We start from the raw sequence: 19,658 nt of genomic DNA on the forward strand, positions 1-19,658 counted from the left end.
AAGTGGGGTCCCTCTCCCCACCCGTGCCACCCAGCACTTCCTGGGCCTGTCACCTGCGCTGGCTGTTGTAGCAGAACAAGCAGGGATTTCCCTGCGGAGCGCGGGACCCACACCTTGACCAGCACAAGTGTCAGCCGCTGACGGCTGGTCCCGCGCAACTTCCAAGGTTGGCTGAGCTGCCAGCCGCAGGAAAGCGCCGGGACCGCGGGACTGTTCTGGCTGCGCGGGTAGATGGTTTTGCAGGGGAAATGGGTTATTTCCTTCTGGATGGTTGTTTTCCTGTCCCCCACCCGGCTGACAGGTGATAGAAGTTAGGTTACTTGTTATGTTGTGTCCCTAACTCAGGGGACGCCCATCTTGCCAACTGGAAAGGAGCAGTTAGAACTTCTCAACCTGTAAGTGGGTTTTTTTCTGCACAGTTGGACCCTCCGTGCCTGCTGCTTCTCGCAGGAGATGCCTTCTACCCTGGCGTTGGGATTTCTCAGTTGTCTTGGAAGGATTGGTTTTTGCAAATCATATTAAGATGGGTGTCTTGTTGGGAAGGGAAAAAAAGTGCTCGGGCTTTCTGCTGAAATCTCTTAGGGGATGCCTCGCTCTGTGTCCCAAGTACTGTGTCCTGGCGTGGGGAGCGAGCGGGGGGTCAACAATACACCCTGCCTAGGAATATAGTAGAACACTTCTCCTCCTAAGTCAGGGAAGGGTGCCCAAGATAGAAACTTGCAGGATGTAAATAAAGAATGCAGCCAAGTGGAAAAGCACCTTCTATCTTAACGAGTGCCACCAGCCCTGAGTTTTCCTTCTGTGGTTTCCAAAACAAGACTTTCCTCAGTGGAACTCCTGAGGAAGACACTTAAATTAGGGGCTTGGGTTTCCACATCATGGTCTCGCAAAAAAAAAAAAAAAAAAATGGTGGATTGGCAGCTTTCCAGGTTTGATTTGGGATTTAAAAATATATATATATGGAATTCGAATGAACTTTAGTGGATAGATATAAACTGGTTTTGACAACTGGGGCCAGAAAGAACTTGTCAGAAGCGGTTCTCAAGGTTACGCCTTTAAGAAGAATGGGGAGTTTGAAATGCACTTGCTTCGGCTCTGCCTGGGCCAGGAGCTGAGCCTTGTCCATGCCACAGCCTGTCGTTTGAACTTTGCTCTGAGCTGACCCCAGATTAGCACAGTCCTGTAATCTAGTCTTGCTCATTTTCCATGCCCTCGGGTCATCTTCACTGGACACCTTAAAATTCCTAGGTTGTAGCCGATTTCCAAATCTTAACAGAGGGATCATTGCTCTAAGGGAATCTGTAAGATTACCCAATGTTCTAGGAAATAGTTCAGTCTGCCCCATGTCCTTGGTCATTATGCCACCTTCAGAAAGCCCTCAGGACCAGGGAAGTGCCTGGTTCAGATATGTGGGAGTGCGTGTACAGCTGGTAAGATCTGAAAGACCCCTGCCTTTAGAGATGACGAAATCGAGGCAAGAAGGGATTGCCCTAAGTTGAAGTGATTTCTCTAAGCTGCTACAGCCAGTTAATGGTAAACAGAAGCTCAACAAATATGGCCTGAGGACTTTGATAAGACAAGTCTCTGGGCCTTGCTTTTAAAGGACCTGCTACTATTCTGAATTGCTGCTACTTTTACAAGATTTATTTATTTATTTCAAAGAATTACAGAGATCTTCCATGTTCACTGGTTCATCCCCTGCCTGGAGCTTCCCCCAGTTCTCCCGCTTGATCCCAGTCATTTGGGCCATCTTGTACTGCTTAGCAGAGAGCTGGATCAAAAGTGGAGCAGCCAGGGCGCAGCCAGTGGCTCAATTCACCATGCCACAGTGCTGCCCGGTAGAACTGCTGATACTTGAGGGCACGGAGTGATCCGAGGGCCTGTGAATCTTTGCCAGCTCCCTTGCATACCAGCTGGGGACCCTTGGGAGGCCAGGGGATTCTGCACAGGCGTGGGGCCTGGCTTAGGGTGGGTCGGGACTGCTGTTCCATATCAGCCAGTAAGATCTCACAGCCCATGACTGTCTTTTCCCACCCAGTAAACGCCCAAGTCCGTAAAACCAGAAGGCAGTGGTAATTTCCATATTCTGGAAATTGTAGAAACTTCTAGGTCACCAGATTCCTGAACCCCGGCCTCAGTGGCTGTGTTTGCAGAACCAACAATTGCTAAATGAATGAGGAAGGCAGACAGCACCTAGCAGACGGCAGCTGAACGCTCGGAGTCATGATGTAAGCTTGTAGTCAGTGTCTACTAGGTGCCCCGTGCTGTGCCAGGTACTGGAAGAGCTGCAGATAGCTCTGGAGGAGCCTGCCACATGCCATCTTACATGCCAGAGGCAGGACGTTCCGGGAAAGGGGTTTTTCTATTATCAGTCTCTGCAGTAGTTTTCGCATAACAGGCTATAGGATGCTAAAGGCATCAGACTTTTCAGAGCAGGAGTAGATTCCAGCTATCACTTTCACAGGATGATCCTAGCTAGAAGAAGCAGCAACACTTCTGTCCTCCAGAAACCCAAGGATGCACATGGGGCTACCCTGGAATCTGCCGCCACAGAGAAGCACATACAGAAAGCGGAGTCTAGAGGGGGGAAAAGCAACTGAGCACACCGGAAAGGGCTCAGAGCGTGAGAGTAGTGAGGTGGTCACGAGATCCACCAGCCTTACCATCTCTCGTGGGCCACATCCAACCAGTGGCCAACTCTTACCCCAGACGTGCAAGCGCTGTCTGCCATTTGCCCTCTGCTGGCTTTCTCTTTGGGTCACCAGGTTTGGCCCAAGGAATCTGTTGATTAATAAAAGGGCACCTCCGAAAGCTGATGGGGAAACTGAATTAAAGGATGTTTTACTTTGATAGAAAAACTTTCACTATCTGTGTATCATTTCATTGATTCATGTATTTTATTTGAAAGGGAGAGAGACAGAGATCTCCCATCTGCTGACTCACTTTCCAAATGTCCGCAACATCCAGGACTGGGCCGAGCCGAAAGCACGAGTTGGGAACTCAGCCCAGGGCTCCCACGTGAGTAGCAGGGGCCCGACCGCCTAAGCTGTCTCCTGCTGCCTCCCAGGGGGCCCCTCAGCAGAATGGCCCTAAGCACTCCAGTATGGGATGTGGGTGTCCCAGGCGGCAACTGCTATATGCCATCTGATACATTTTTTTAATGAACTTTTCCAAGATTCCCTCAGATGCATGGATTTCAGGCATTTTGCAGCAAAATAAACCTTGCGTAGTTCGGCACCAAATTCCAAAGTGTCCAGCCTTCAGGAGTCCTACCTCCCTCAACTCAGGCCCAAAGAGGGCATGTGGCTTTCTCAGATTCCACAGGGAAGCACCCACAGGGTTCCCAGGCCGCTTTGCCCTAGAGGAAGCTTTGATGCAGTCTCTGAGTCCAGCACCTTCCCCCTGGGCCTCTGACAGGCTGCCGGGGAGGCTGGCTCGGTGGGAGGCTTGCTTGGTGGGAGGCTGGCTCGGTAGGAGGCTGGCTCCGGCAGCCCTTCCTTGAGCTCCCAGCTCTGTTCCCTTCTTTTGCCAAATGAGTGACACCTCACAAAGTGGACCTACACAAGATGAGTCCCAAGTTCTTCCGCATTGTGGAACTGTGATGTCACGGCAGGGGCCGAGGTAGCGGTAGCAACATGCAAACCGTGGCAGGTGCAAGCCATTGGTCCACAGCAGGGGAGTAGGCTGGCACCACCATCCTGCATCCCAGTGCTGCCATCTGTCCTGACACAGAGCACGCTCCCAGGATAGTGGTGGCGCGCGCACCTGCAGCAATTTTGTCACCAGGGAGAGCTTTGGCTTCTCCCCGCGGACAGACGGTACTTTTCAAACTTCATCCCAATACATTTTTATTCCCGTCAGTCCTGAGCCCCCCCGGGCAGCCTCCTGTGTAAGAAACACTGTGCGAAAAGATTCTGGGCGTGGAAGCCACTTAGTCCTGACTCCTTGTCAGAAATGCGCTGATGTCTCTGGCAGGAAGACTTCATTAGGACGCACTTCCACCTGAAGCGTCTCAAGATTTGTTTTACTTGAAAGTCAGAGAGGAAGAGACAGACAGATCTTCTATCCTCTGGTTCACTCCCCAAAAAGGAGTAACGGCCAGGACTGGGCCAGTCCCAAGCTGGGAGTCTGGAGCTTCTTCCAGATCTCCCATGTGGGCGCAGATACTCAGGGCTTTGGGCCAGCCTCTCTGCTGCTTTCTGAAGCCATTAACAGGGAGCTGGATTGGAAGTGGGGGCATCCGGGACTAGAACTGGCCTCCATGTGGTGTGCCAGCACTGCGGGCAGAAGGTTAGTTTTGCTATGCCATCACACCAGCCCCAAGGTTCTTTGTTATCAGGTGTTAATTAACACCTGTTTTCACCTGTGGAGGCTGAGACCATCTCACAGTCTTCACTGGAAAATTCCTGCAGTGAAAATAAAGGGTCAGGCACCTTGTGGGTGCCTTGTTAAAAAAAATCACTGAATAAATAGGAGACTGTATAATTGAAAAAGTAGGAGAAGTACAAAAAGGTAAAGAACAGCCCATGGTTAAAGGAGACCTGCCACAGGAAGAACAGCCCCTTAAGCCAAGATGGCTGCAGGTTACAAGAGGAAAGGTGTGGCCCCGGTCCAGGTGGACAGCCACGGTGGCAAGAGTTGAGTCTTAGACCCGGAAGAAACAAGCTGCGTGGGGTCTGAGCATGACGGCTGCTGTGGGGGGAGGCTCCACAGGGCTGTTTCTCTTCCAGGAAGAGGAGACTGGAGAATGGCATGACCCCACAGGGCTTCACAAAGACTAAGCAGACCAGACAGACAGAGCCAGCTAACTGGCAATTAAAGGGCGTCCTGGGCTTCGCTGGGGAAAGCCTGCGCGGATGGCCTGCCCGCGGGGTGCACCTGAGGCCACGTTGGCCACGTGGACCCCCACTCTACCCCACAAGCTTGTTTGTTTCTGACCCTCCAGATTTTAAAGTCTATTGTTGTTTTCACTCCTCTGCCCCAGCTGCCTCATCTTGACAGTAATGCTGGAAAAGCCAACGAAGGAAGGATGTTGTGAGAAATCTCCTTTGCCAGGGGGAGGGGGCTCCTGGTTCCTGCTTTATGTCAGCTCCATGTTGCACCATGCTAGTGACAGACCCTTCTGCAGCTGGCCAGCCTGCACCTGGCACTATCTCAGAGCCTCACCCACCACCTCCCCATTTGCTGCCAGGCAGGCACGTCCACACAGCTGTGCAGTGGCCTTGGCCACGGGCAGCATCAGCTTCTTGGAGCAGCCCATGGTCAAGCCCGTTCATTGAAGCGACGAGTCGACAGTGACCACCGTACACTCTTTCCCACGCTTGAGGCCTGGGGGATGGCACTAGCAATGCATGGAATAACTTGCTCAGGTCAGACTTGCTGCACTCAGGGAATTCAGGACATGAGACTCCAGACTAGAATCTGACGGATCTCTCGGGAGAAGAAAATGTATGTTTCCATTGCTTTGCATAATCAATAAAACCTCTGCCTTGCTAACTTAAATACAACAATGTATGGCTAAAAAAGCCACTCAGGGCTCTGAGAGTTCACCAGTCTTTAACAGTGTAACTGTAAAGAATTCACCGAGTTGGGGGCCATGAAGAACTTTATAACCACGAACTCTATTATTATACATATTAATTTGTTTCCTTGGACTAAAAATACCTATCAGTGTTTCGGGGTATTTGAAATTGCAGAGGCCTTCAAACGGGGCAGTATTCCTGTGCGGGAGCCCAGCCTAGAGGGCTGAGCCCAGCCGGCGTCACTCCAGTGTTAACTACACAGTGAGTCTCTCTTACTTTGAGGTGTTAGGGTGCAGGTTGCTTGGGAAAGGAATAGACAGGTTACAGGGAGGGGGATTAAGGCTACCAATACCCAGGCCCATCACTGGATTCTAGAATACTAATCATGAGCTGAGGTGCTCAGTTGATAATAAACCAAGTGGGGCCCGGCAGCGTGGCCTAGCAGCTAAAGTCCTCGCCCTGAACGCCCCGGGATCCCACATGGGCGCCGGTTCTAATCCCGGCAGCTCCACTTCCCATCCAGCTCCCTGCTTGTGGCCTGGGAAAGCAGTCGAAGACAGCCCAAAGCCTTGGGACCCTGCACCCATGTGGGAGACCTGGAGGAAGTTCCTGGCTCCTGGCTCCGGATCGGCGCAGCACCGGTCTTTGCAGTCACTTGGGGAGTGAATCATCGGACAGAAGATGTTCCTCTCTGTCTCTCCTCCTCTATGTATATCTGACTTTCCAATAAAAATAAATAAATCTTTAAAAAAAAAAGATAATAAACCAAGTGGCGATCAACTTTGAGGAAATCCACACTTTGTTTTAAAATTTTCTTGATTTATTTGAGAACCAGATGCGGACAGACAGAGCTCTCATCCACTGATGCACTACCTAAACCCCCCCCCCCCCAATGGCCTAGGCCAAAGCTGGGAGCCAGAAACTCAGTCACGTGTAAGACGGAAACCCAAGGACTCAACCATCACCGCTGCCTACCAGGGTATGCGTTAGCAAGAAGCTGGACTCAGAAGCCAGAGCTGAAACTTGAACTTGGGCAGCAGGTGTCTCAAACATTAGGCTAAAGATCCACCTGAAACTTAGTTTTTGCTCGACATTCCTTATCATCCACGTACACTTCGCCTCCCAGGTTGCCTCCTTCAAGGTCAGCGTCACTGAGCTGGTGATCATGCCTTGTCTTTCCAAGTAACCCTAATATTCTACCCTGATTCCTTATTTCTTTATTTTTCTCATTTAAATGTCACAACGAAGTCTTACCTCCAAATTGTTCTGGGGGCTCCAAATATAATACAAAGACAGATATAGACTAGGGAAAGTCATCCACAGACTTTACACTGAGAGTGCATGACTTAAGTATTCAACAACCAAAGACATGATAGCTTTTGTCTGTTGTGTTTCCCAGAGAGTATTCAACCCTCATGCTATTGCCATTCTGATTTTTTTTAAACCTTCTGTTTCAGATTAAGAATGACCCAGAAGAAATCAATGTTCTGTTCCGGAACCAATGTGTATACTCAAGTGCCTGATGGAGGCTGGGGCTGGGTGGTCGCTGTTGCTTTTTTCTTCATCGAAGTCTTTACCTACGGCATCATCAAGTCCTTCGGCGTCTTCTTTAAGGACTTAATGGAGAGTTTTGACGAATCCAACAGCAGGATCTCATGGATAATATCTATATGTGTGTTTGTCTTAACGTTTACAGGTTAGTACATCTCGCAACCCAATCATGACGTAGGCCCTTTTAACTTGCCAGTGTGTTTGCAATGATCCCCCTTGGATGCTCTGTTGACCCTTTGTAGCTTCAAAGAAGGGGGTTGGGGGACTGGCAAGAAGCAAGAGGCACTATGGAAAACAGTCTTCCTTGCCAGCTCTGACTGCCCTCAGCTAAACAGATGTGTTCATCATCTACTGTGTGTACACAATAGATGGGACCTCCAGAGTGCTTGGAGGATAGTGGAAACCACTCCCGTGAGGACTCGGCGTGCCATGGCCAGGTCTCATAAGATACGCTCAGCAAACAGGCCACAGACATGCAAGGGTGGACAGGTGAACAGAAAAGAATAAAAAGATTTCTCACGTGAGGCATCTTCAGGAAGCTCATGGCAAGCACCCCTATGAGAACACTATTTACAGATTTCAAAAAACTTGTTGCCACAAAACACATTTGTCTTTGAATTTCCTTTTCCCACAAACTTTTTGAAGCACCCTCCTGTTGTCCCGAGGAGACACCCCAAATTCCAAACACCTGCTTTCCTGGAGGACCTCTACTGACTCATCATTGTATGATGTTTTAGTATGGTTTTGACCTACTGGTCTTAGCTTGGTCAGTGCACTTGTCTCAGGAAGACCATTCAAGTGAATTAGTACCGAAACGTTACACACAGCAATCCAAACATCGAGAAAAATCTCAAAGCTTATGCCTCAGCTCTTTTACAACCAAGATAATTAGGACTTCAACAGAAGATAATTCTTCTAAATGCTGTTATTCTAGTTGCTATGTTTGAACTAACACACTGGCTTGAAGTGATGGTGCCTTCCTGATGAACTAAACTTAATGTTAGGTCGCATTCTAGTAACTAACATAATAGATACGTATGCATTAACCCAACAACACAGAATACTTGTTCTTACTGTTCTATCCAGAATGTTCTGTGTTGGTCTTCCGAGCCCCATTCTCAGTGGTTCACTGACTCAAGTGAACCAATACGAAGTGATCCATAAGTCAGAAATTAATTCGCCAGCTTTAAACGACCTACAGAGCACTGAAAGACACTGAGCAGATTGTGTTTCATCGCCACTGTGAACTATGTAGCCCATGACTAACTTCAGCTGTGCGTGACCCAAATGTACCGAACTCTCATCCTGTATCACTTTCAGGAAAGTCACGTGAAACTAACTAGCATTTGACTTCCAAATGGAGCTTTTTTAAAAGAATCTAGGGAGGAGCATTTGGCCTAGGAATCAAGACGCTAGCCATGACACCCACGGCCCATGCTGCAATACCCGGATCTGGCACCCGGCTCCACGTCCGGATTCCAGCTTCCTGCTAATATGGCCCGTGAAGCCGCGGTCTTGGCACTGGGTTCCTGCCAGCCATGTGGGAGATCTGGATTGAGTTCTTGGCTCCTGGCTTCTGTCCGCTCAGCCCCAGCCCTGGTGAGCCATATGAGGAGTCACTCAGCGGGTGGGAACTCTTTTCTCTCACATAAACAAAATAAACATTTAAAAAGAATCCAAAGTAGTGAGTAGAGGGGGAAAAAAAGTGATTCATGGCCTCACGGAAAAGCCAGTTTTTCTTACAGGATCACAAACTGCATAAATGCACCTCCAGTTGTGTAGTGACTCCTTGTGAGTCAAAACCTCTCATCTAAAAATACCAGTGTGTTATACTATTATTCTGGCATGTCCTTCAGTTAGGCCAAGTGACAGAGATCTTCCAGCCTCTGCCTTATCTCCAGATAGCCATAAAGGCCAGGGATGGGCCAGGTTGAAGCCAAGAGCCAGAGTTACCGCGTGGTGGCAGGGGCTCCAGCACTTAGGCCATTTCTGCTGCTTTCCTAGGTGTGTTAGCAGGGAGCTGGATGGGAAGGGATCTGCCCTGAGGCTCCAGCACAGGATGCTGGTATTGCAAGTGGTAACTTCATCTGCTGTGTCCTAACGATGCCCACCCCCCAAATCGGGACAATCTTGCCTGGTTGGAATGCATACCAAACTAATTGATCACAGTAGCCATTGCACAAGACATAGTAAGTCTTGCATGCCCAAGACCAGGAGGAAGGGTCCTAACAGAAGCACGCCCTGAGGCCCTCACAAGTGACCCAGCGTGTGTGTTCCTCCTTGCAGCTCCCCTCTCTGCAATCCTGAGCAATCGCTTTGGACACCGGCTGGCAGTGATGCTGGGCGGGGTGCTGGTCAGCACTGGAATGGTGATAGCCTCCTTCTCCCAAAAGGTCTATCACATGTACATCGCCATTGGGGTCGTCTCAGGTAAGTGTGCCTCCTCCTCCAAGGTTCTCTGGGGCTGGGGTGGGAGAGAGGGGTATCTGGCCCACCAAATAAGGTGACACTTGGGGTATCTGCATGCCACTTCAGAACACCTGGGTTCAAATTCTGGCTCGAGTCACAATTCCAGCTTTCCTGCCAGGTGCCAGGGGGCCTGAGCACTTGGGCCAGCTTCTGCACATCTTTCAGGTACATTGCTAGGGAGCTGGATTTGAAGTGGAACAGCTGGCGTTTTAACCAGCACTCCAGTATGCGATGCCAGCATCCTAAGTAGCAGCCAACTGGCTGCACTGTCATGCTGTTACAAACAAACTGAATATCCTACTCTGAAAATTCAAAATATGAAAGGCTCCCAGATCCTAACCTTGCTGAACTCCTACTCAATGCCACAGGTGGAAAATTCTGTATCTTAAACATTTGTTTCATACCCGTAATTATTTACAAGATGGCAAAAAAAAAAATTTATATTTGGGCTATGTGTATAAGTACTAAGCATAAATGAATCTCTCATGTTTAGACTTGAATTCCATCCATACTCACTATGTACATGCAGATATCCCAAATCCAAACAGATCTGAAATCTAAAACACATCTGATCCCAAGACTTCTATAATATGCACAGCTTTCTGTAGGTGTGTATACAACACGTGTGACTTCAGATTTGCACACTTAAGATATTTTTCATGGAAGCAGGCATTTAGCCTGGCACTTATGGTGCCCAATTCCTGTGTCGGAGTGTCCGGGTTTGACTGCCAGGTCTGGCTCCTGACTCCAACTGCCAACCACCAAGGCAGACCCCGGGCTATTGCATTCATGGTTCAAGTACTTGGCTCCCTGCCACCCGTGTGGGAGGCCTGAGCAGAGTTCCTGGCTCCTGACGGTTGTTCCAGTGCGGCCTCTGCCCTTGCAGGCATTCAGAGTGAACCAACAGATGGCAGCTCGGTTTCTCCCTGCCTTCCCAATGAAAAAACAATTTCATGTATTTCTCTGCATGTCAACAGACTTACATATTTCTAAATACAATTCTTATGTGAGGGTGACTCAGAAAAGTTCATGGAAAAATCGAATGAAAGGGTAAGTTGATTTGAATATAATTTTTTTTGAAATGCAAGTATATTGGATGTCTTCAAAAAGTTCCCGAAAAACAGTAATTATACAGAACCTTTCTATACCAGAGAAACGCTATCTTTTTTCAAAAAAGAAATTACTTATTTCATTTGGAAGTCAGAGTTACAGAGAGGAAGAGACAAAGAGAGCGGTCTTGCGCCTACTGGTTTACTCCCCAAATGGCTGCAATGGCCAGAGCTGGGCCGGTCCGAAGCTGGGAGCCAGAAGCTTCTTCCAGATCTCCCAAGTGGGCACAGGGTCCCCAGGACTTGGACCATCCTTCACTGTTTTCCCAGGCCATCAGCAGGGAGCTAGATTGGGAAGTGGAGCAGCCAGGACATGAACCGGCATCCATATGGAATGCTGACACCAGCAGGCAGAGGATTTGGCCTGTGGAGCCACTGCACTGGACCTAGCAACCTTATCCTTTATTTTCCAAAACCTTTTAAAGGTACCTTTACATAAAAGCTATATTCATGACGCAGATTTTTTTATGTGTGTAAGGTTAAAAATAGATGAGTTTTGATACTCCTGGCATCCCCAAAACAACTGGAGCAGCTCACGCAGACTGTCAGCAAAACCCGTTCTTGTTTGCTCTGCCACCTTTTTCCAGAATGAGCTCCTTGGCTCCCAGAACTTCGGATTCAGAAGGCAGCAGTTCAGGCCCTTTGCGCGCGGCTTCCCTGGCTGGCCAGGGTGCTTACTGCCCTTGGTGACGCTCGCGCTCTCTCTCTCTCTCTCTCTCTCTCTCTCAGGTCTGGGATGCTGCTTCAGTTTTCTCCCCGCAGTCACCATTCTGTCCCAGTACTTCGACAAAAGGCGTTCCATCGTCACAGCTATTGCCTCCACGGGAGAGTGTTTCGCTGTGTTTGCTTTTGCACCAGGTAGGCTCTTCTCCAACAGTCCACAGGCAAGCGGGGCGTGGGTGTGAAGGCTGCCCTCGGGTGTCCTTGCTGTGCTAACGTTTGCTAGCAGTCTGAATGCTACCAGGTGGCTATCCCCAGGGGACAGGTGTGGTGGCTCTGCAGGGGAAGCTGCTGTCTGGGAGCCCACATGGCATAGCAGGGTACCCGCTGCTTGGGATGCCACTCACCATAGCAGAGTGCCAGTTCCAGCGACCCCGCTTCTGATGCAGCTTCCTGGGAGGCAGACGATAATGACGCAGCTGCTTGACTGTGATGGGAGAGCCAGGGGAGTTCTGGGCTCCTGGTTTTGCCCTGGCCCAGCCCTGGCTGCTGGCAAGCATTCGGGCAGTGAACCAACCAGTGTATAAAAGATCTCTCTTTCTGCCTTTCAAGATGAAAAACTGCAATATTTTTTAAAAGCTATTTACATAACGAAGGTGTGTTTACCTTCTGTTCCTTAGTGCAGTGTTAGGATGTGTCTTTCCTAAGCCCCATGTTACAAGTTCAAACCATTTTAGTAACAGTCCAACCTTACATGACAAGGACGATGCGTGGCATGTCGTCAGTGGTATGGCCTTCTGGAATGCATTCCCGAAGGATTTAATGATTTGAAATTGCTCATGCTAATATTTTTCTCCTTGGTCAAGAAAGCTATATTCATTAGGGGCTTCACTTAAGCTAATAAAGTCAGTTTATTATCTCGGTGTGGATAATCTCAGCAAAAATACAAATTTTTGAAAGATCTATTGGTTGCTCTGAAAGGCAACATGACAGCGAGAGGGACTGTCCATCCACTTTTTCACTCCCTAAATGCCCCCTGCAGCCAGAGCTGGGTCAAGGCTGCAGCCGGGAGTTCTAGCCTGCCTCCCACACGGACAGCAGCAACCCAAGAAACTGGGCCATCGTCCACTGCCTCCAGGCTTCTTAGCAGGAAACTGGGTTGGAAGCATGGAATAGCCAGAGCTCAAGCCAGGCCTGTTAGAGGGGTTGTGGGCATTCCACGAAGGGGCTTCACTGTGGCACCACAACACCTGCCCCGTCAGCAAAATGTTTCTCCCTGGCTTATTTCCAATCTTACCATTTACTATGCAAACTACAAACAAACTAAAGTGGTGAACGGATAACCTTGGCGACATAGATCCAATCTTTCACTCTGCCATTTCTTGACTCATGAGTCAGAGGGTTGCATTAAGGGTGGTGTGTCAGTGTCTGAGCAGTGAAGGGGAGTGTGCGTGCAGCATGCTCTCGGCAGGACAAAGCAAGCAGCAGCTGGCTGCATCCAGGTGGGAGGACGGGCATCCTCCTGTCATGAGTGTCCTGCTCTCCACCTGTTCGAGGATTTCAAGTTTTTCTGATTGGAGTGTCAATGGGAGAGCAATCATTGGCCTGTGAGTGGGTGAGTGTGCCTGTCACTTCATGCCCTGGCTTCAGGCACTGCCCAGGCATGTGGTAGGCACTCAAGAAACACAAAACAGAAAAAGGAAAATTAGAGCAATTAACGCCAGATAAGTACAGGGTGCTTGGAACCACTCCAGCTGAAAACTGTTTTGTGATTTTAAGATTTCCTGATGAGTGGAGAATGGGGGAGCAAGAGCATGAGTAAGACACATGGGGTCCCCCAAGGAGGGTGGGGCTCTTGGCTGCCCGGGTCAGGGCGCCTGCCACACTCAGTAATAGAGAAAAAATGAGATTATTGTCACTGAGCCTTTCTGAGATGACTAGGACAACACTGAGCGATTTTGCTGGGCCTACGACATCCCGTGTGACTCTAGACCTTGGGGCTGTCCTGAGTCACGCTCAAGGATGTGGCCAGCAGCCTGGCAGGCACCTTCACTCCAGGGAGAACTGCAGCAGCGTGCAACCACCCCTCAGGTGGAAACTGGAGGACCATCTCCAGGGACGACCACACTGTCAGCTTCATTTCTTACTTGAGCCATTACGCCTCAGAACAGAATGAGTGACCCCATAATGATGTGGCTCAGGGCTTGGGCCATTCATTTGATTTGAAGGCCAGAGAGCAAATCTTTCAGGCCTTTCAGATTATGTAAGTCTCTAGCATATCTACCCAATTGCTCTTGTCAGGACACAGGGTGTCCCTGGATTGTGGTTTATGGACAAAAGTAGGGAGTTGGATCTGGGTGGCCTGCGGGCTGCTATTGGCCAAACCCTATGGCCATCTCAAACCTGTTTTATTTCTTGCACTTCCTACCAGGAAACATATGCCTTTCCAAACTTTTTAAACTTTTCCAAACTTTTTTCCTGGAGACATACCCCCTTCCAAACTTCTGGAAACCTGGGCTGAAGTGTCATGTCTTCTACATAAATATGCACCACACTTTGTCCTCACTGATTCACAAAATGTGCCAAAACCTAGGATAATGGCTGGTCTAGGTGAACCACTGGTTAACATCCTGACTACCCTAGCTCCCCAGTTTCATCCTGATGCCTCCACCTGCTGTTGGCTCCCTTGTTGACCTTCCACTCTGTTCCCTCCCCACTCCTGCTTCTCCAAGCCATCACAGCTCTGAAGGAGCACACTGGCTGGCAGTACAGCCTGTTCTTCGTGGGCCTGCTGCAACTGAACATCGTGGTCTGCGGGGCACTGCTCAGGCCCCTGGTTATAAGAGGACCTGGATCGCCCAGGAAGGTTCCCCACGAGAACCGGAAGGAAGTGCAATACATGCTTGAAAATGAGAAAACGCGGACCTCAATCGACTCCATCGACTCAGGAGTGGAACTAACTACCTCACCAAAAAACGTGCCTAGTCATGCTAACTCTGAACCCGAGCCCAGGGCGGACACGCAGCGAGCCCTGGTGAAGGCGGGCTCCCCACGCAGGGCTGAGAAAGCCCCCCTGATAGACTTCTCGATTTTGAGAGAGAGGAGCTTTATCTGCTATGCGTTGTTTGGCCTCTTTGCCACGCTGGGATTCTTTGCGCCTCCTCTGTACATCATCCCTGTGGGTATCAGTCTGGGTGTCCACGAGGACCGTGCTGCTTTCCTGCTGTCGGCGATGGCGATCGCCGAGGTGTTTGGCCGGATCGGAGCTGGTCTGGTCCTCAACCGAGAGCCCATTCGCAAGATCTACATTGAGCTCATCTGCGTCATCCTGCTCACCGTGTCTCTGTTTGCCTTCACATTTGCCACCGAGTTCTGGGGACTCATGGCCTGCAGCGTGTTCTTTGGGTGTATGTTCGGGACTGTAGGAGGGACCCACATCCCACTGCTTGCAGAGGACGACGTTGTGGGCATCGAGAAGATGTCCTCCGCAGCCGGAGTGTACGTCTTCATCCAGAGCATCGCAGGGCTGGCTGGACCACCCCTGGCAGGTAACTGACATTTGATAGAGAAACCCTTAAGGAGTTGTGCTGCCTTCCATTGTTAGTTTCTTTGCATTTGAGAGCTCCCTGGCTTTATAGATTATCTGAGCCAAACCTCTTGATGTGAACAGGAGGCAACTGGGGCAGGTGTGGGACACAGCGGTGAGGATGCCACCTGGAATGTTGGTGTCGCCGATCTGTGTGCCTGGCATCCTGGGCCAGCTCCACTCCGCCCTGGCAGGCAGTAAGTCACAACTTCACTAGCTGGGTCCCTGCCGTCCACCTGGGAGACCTAGCGTACTCCCTGGCGTCTAGCTACAGCCCAGCCTGTTCCCAGAGCCTAAGGGCATTGGAGAGCGGACGCATGCTATCTCTCCTTTTCAAGGAAATGACAAAAGTTACATATATAGGAGGAAATTGAAGGCCCAAAAATTGAACCCGAGGCCCTTTCCATATATTGGTGATGCCTCCAGGATTTGGCACCTGTGTCTGCGCCCCAGGCACCCCAGGTTTTGCCCATCATCCTGCTGAGAAAGGAAGCATGGATTGCACCCAGGATAGCCCAGGGGACTTTGGGACCAGCAGAACTCAGGGACTTCTGTAAGCCACGGTCCCTTCTGCGGAAGGAGTGGCACTTCACAGGGAGACAGGGGCACGCACGCCAAGGACCCAGCAGATGAGCACAGAAACATTCCTTCTAGAAAGGACGCAGGTTTGTTTCCTTAGGTGGGGTACAAGAGCCCCTTACGTGAACTCCAGTGACAAAAACACATCTCTGTCCTTCCAAAGCAACTAATGCTGCTCCTCGGAGCTGGTGGAAAATGGAATGAAAATAGAAATGCATTTGCAGGCAGAACATTTTTGAAATCCAGAGGTTTTGGCTTTTGGGGTTTTTATTTTATGATACATTTTCCACAGACCTTTTGAAGACACCCAGCCACTTGTGTCTTGCAGAAAAACTGTGCAGGTCACTGTGCTGGATTTTAGATTCTGTACTGGGGGAACTTCCTGCACCCCCCAGAACAAGCGAGCAACTTAGTGTTATGGGACACTAGGGATGTTGTATTTCCTCTGCCTGCTTTCTTTCTCTGAGTCTAATAGAGCTCTCTACCCTCAGCACCCTATTTTCCTTAGAAAAATGAACTAACAGAAAGAAGCCATAGAAATGGTGATATTTCTGAGTTGCACAGGAGGGGGCCTGTGTCTATAACGAGGTTGCTGACAGGTGCCCCTGCTTTCTCCCAGGCCTCTTGGTGGACCGAAGTAAGATCTACAGCAGGGCCTTCTACTCCTGCGCAGCCGGTATGGCTGTGGCCGCCCTGTGCCTGGCCCTGGTGAGACCGTGCAAAAAGGGACTGTGCCAGCGCCAGCATTCCGCGAGAACACCAGCAGAGAGCCACCGCACGAAAGCTCTGGAAGACATCCCTGAAGACTTTCTGGAAATGGATCTTGGGAAAGCGCAGCCAGTATGACAGGCTCACCTAGGGAGCAGCGGCTGTTACGGTGGCTGGGGGTGAGACGAGTGTGGGGCAGGGGGCAGAGGAGCGCACTTCTCCGTCCCCCTGCAACATAAGGGAATGTAGGAGTGAACACACTACCCTCTTTTCCCCTAAAGTTTTCCTTTTTGCTGCTGCTGCTTCTTCTTCTTTTTGTTAAGCCAAAACAGAAACAACAAAACACTCTTCCCTGTATGAATCTGGCTGCAGTCCGTAGCAACACAAAGGTCACACTCACATTCCAAGGTTGAAATCATGACATGAAGCGACAAGGGGCTTCTAAGCGCATTTCCACGTCATAAACGACTATCTTAGAAAACCAACAGCTCACCCAGGCCATGGAGATTGACCATTCAAACAGAAAACCTTCAACCAATCATTTCAAAGCTTCCAGTTTTCAGAAATAGGAATAAATTTTATAAATGCTTTGAGAAATACTAAGATTTTCATTAACAAATTGCGGCCTCTGATGTTTCCACACACTGCATGGGAATGAAGCCTGCTTAAGATCAAGCATTTGACTAATATAAAAAAATGAAATATATATATATAGACCTTGCACTTCCTCAATGGGAAGATCACCACTTTTTACAATCAGTCATCACCACAAGTATTTCAATACAGAATATTACGAAATGGCATTTGAAAATGTGTTTCCTATGACTTAACTATTCAAAATATGTGATTATAGTGTCTTTAATTTAAACCACTATTTATTATTAAGTTATTCTAGAATGATTAATCAAAAGAAATGAAACATGATCTGAGACACAGAAGCTTTTTTTTTTTTTTTTACCTCCTTTCTGCAACTCACTTCATGTCTCAAAGCATCCTTCCTACCCTGTCAAGTTACTCTGTAAAGCCACGTGGTCATGATTCTTCCGTTGGAGTAGGGGCAGGGTACACGGTTTAAGAGGGGGGGAATGGAGAGCAAATCGCCTTAGCTTTCACAAATCATTTGTTTCATCACCTAAGAATACTTGAGGATCTTCTTTGATCAGCATTACATTTCATCAAATTTGTGGAAACATTTATGATTTTTTTTAAAAAGCATCGAAGAGTTGAAGCATTTCTGTATTTTATGGGAGTAGCAGAGACATCTGTGTTCATTACCATCATGAGTTACCAATTGCAACTTAATGTCTTCCATAGAATGTTTGTTCCTGTGGGTTTCACTTACATGGTGTGTGAGCAGTTTTCTGGAAAGCAGGCCAGGGTCAGGGTGGGAGGTGGGCTTTGGGTCGCCTGGTCTACTGAGTCTCACCCTCCGGGTGATGGTCAATGCTTGCTGCTCCATCTTTCTTCATCTTTACTGTTCATTTATGACAACTCAGGGGGAAAAAAATTGTAAACAAGCCTAGTTTGGTTAACAGGTACACAAAAGCTTGAATCGTTCTGTGCACTGAAATGAAAGTGGCATAGTTCATCACCACTGGCTAAAGTTTGTACAGCATTTTTATCAGCCATAGAAATAGGACAATCTGTAAACCTCTGAGAAGGGCGGGGAGGGCGAGGACCAAGGCTGTGGGGCACTAACCCCCTGAGGCCAGGCGGGAGGCAGCGGATCTGCCACTGCCTGCCAGGAACTCGGAGTGCGTGGCTGCTCTGCTGACACGCAAATGACTTCAGCACTTTATGACGTATTTTTTTACTATGAATGTTCAATACAATTTCATATTTATAATTGATTTCTGAGGGATCTGCTCTATGTCCATTTCTGTTAACTGCATGGGAAAAAAAAATGTATGCCAACTTCCATAGGTCAGTAAGCCAAGATTTTACATGTTTGGAAGAAAATAAAAAGCAAAATTGGTGATTTGGTCCATATTAGTGACATTCTGGTACTTCTAGATTTGCAATAAAGTTATGGCTTTTTTTTTACTTAAAAAGACTGAGTTTCTTCAGCTATAAGCTTTTTAATTGACTATCACAGCATTCAGTGAGCCAAGTAAAGTTGCAGATGGCCAAGATTCATTTCAAATAAGTGATTTTTAAACTTTCCTCTACTGCAAATTAACTACTAGAGATACATAAAAGTTCCCAAGAAGTATTCTCTTCCCCCCTGCTGTCCTTCCTATTCCGCTTTCATTCAAAACAGGACAACCCTTTATATTGAACCTTTCATACACATTAAAGCACATGAGAAAACTATGAGTCGTTTAAGCCAAGCATTAAGTAACAGTCAACAGGAGAGGGAAACAGAAATTAGACTGCACAAGGAGAGGGCACTGAGCCTCATGCTTAGAATCCCTCGTCCTGCCCTGGAGTGCCCAGCTTGGATTCCTGGCTCTGGCTCCCAGTCCCAGCTTCCCAACCACGCACCCTAGAAATCAGCCAGTGACAGCTCCTGCCCCCTGGAGGGGACCTAGATTGGGTTTCTGGCTTGTGGCTCCAGCCCTGGCCATTGCAGCCATTTGGGGGAGTGAATTGGGAGGTAAGAGCTTACTCTATATGCCTCAAATATATACTTTAAAAGAAACATATATATATATATATATATATATATATATATATATATATATATGCATTTTTTTTAATTGGAAAGGCAGACCTACAGAGGGAAGGAGAGACAGAAAGAACATCCATCTGCTCGTTCACTCCCCAAGTGGCCACCCACGGCCAGAGATTAGCTGATCTGAAGCCAGGAGCCTCCAGGTCTCCCACACAGGTACAGGGTCCCAAGGCTTTGGGTTGTCCTCCACTGCTTTCCCAGACCCCAAGTAAGGAGCTGGATGGGAAGTGGAGCAGCCAGGACACAAACCAGCACCCATACAGAGGTACTTGGAGGTGAAGGATTAACCAGTTGAGCTAACACGCCAACTCCAGCCTCAAATAATTTTTTTTTTTTTTAAAGTATAATCAAAGGAAGAAGCATCCCAAATGTTCCTGGGAAAATGGAATGAAAAGTTGTGACCATTTGGTGGAGAAGACAGCTTTTTCAGTCTCACCCTCTGCTCCATCACTTTGCCTTTCAAATTAAAAAAAAAAAATTAAGAGTTACTTTATCTTCTTATTGCAAAGGCAGATATACAGACAGAAGGAGATACAGAGAGGAAGATCTTCCATCCACTGCTTCACTCCCTAAATGGCCACAACATCCAGAGCTTCGCTGATCCAAAGCCAGGAGCCAGGAGCTTCCTCCAGGTCTCCCATGTGGGTGCAGAATTCCAAGGCCTTGGGCCATCCTCTACTGGTTTCCCAGACCACAAGCAGGGAGCTGGATGGGAAGTGGGGCAGCCAAGACACGAACTGGTGCCCATATGGTATCCCAGCTGACACAAGGCGAGGATTTAACCATTACAGTATCATGTT

At 48.7% G+C, this 19,658-nt stretch overlaps 2 protein-coding genes across 2 annotated transcripts in view; one reads left to right on the forward strand and one right to left on the reverse strand.

Annotated features, from left to right (window-relative positions):
- The window catches only part of ARSG (arylsulfatase G), a 116,571-nt gene that overhangs the window by 92,684 nt on the left and 4,229 nt on the right, over positions 1 to 19,658 (reverse strand). The window lies entirely within an intron of this gene.
- SLC16A6 (solute carrier family 16 member 6) lies at positions 923 to 18,034 on the forward strand. The gene is made up of 6 exons (XM_058676426.1): positions 923 to 3,018; positions 6,980 to 7,218; positions 9,360 to 9,503; positions 11,381 to 11,509; positions 14,044 to 14,859; positions 16,096 to 18,034. The coding sequence occupies exons 1-6, from the start codon at positions 2,951 to 2,953 to the stop codon at positions 16,320 to 16,322; spliced, it is 1,623 nt and encodes a 540-aa protein (XP_058532409.1). The 5' UTR covers positions 923 to 2,950; the 3' UTR covers positions 16,323 to 18,034.

This window comes from Ochotona princeps, chromosome 17 (assembly GCF_030435755.1).
Source record: "Ochotona princeps isolate mOchPri1 chromosome 17, mOchPri1.hap1, whole genome shotgun sequence".
NCBI classification, from domain to species: Eukaryota; Metazoa; Chordata; class Mammalia; order Lagomorpha; family Ochotonidae; genus Ochotona; species Ochotona princeps.

Coding starts and splice junctions, on each gene's coding strand:
- SLC16A6 (XM_058676426.1), top strand. CDS start 2,951: ATGTCCGCAACATCCAGGACTGGGCCGAGCCGAAAGCACGAGTTGGGA. Junction 3,019..6,979: donor ACTCAGCCCAGGGCTCCCAC/GTGAGTAGCAGG, acceptor CTTCTGTTTCAG/ATTAAGAATGACCCAGAAGA. Junction 9,504..11,380: donor CGCCATTGGGGTCGTCTCAG/GTAAGTGTGCCT, acceptor TCTCTCTCTCAG/GTCTGGGATGCTGCTTCAGT.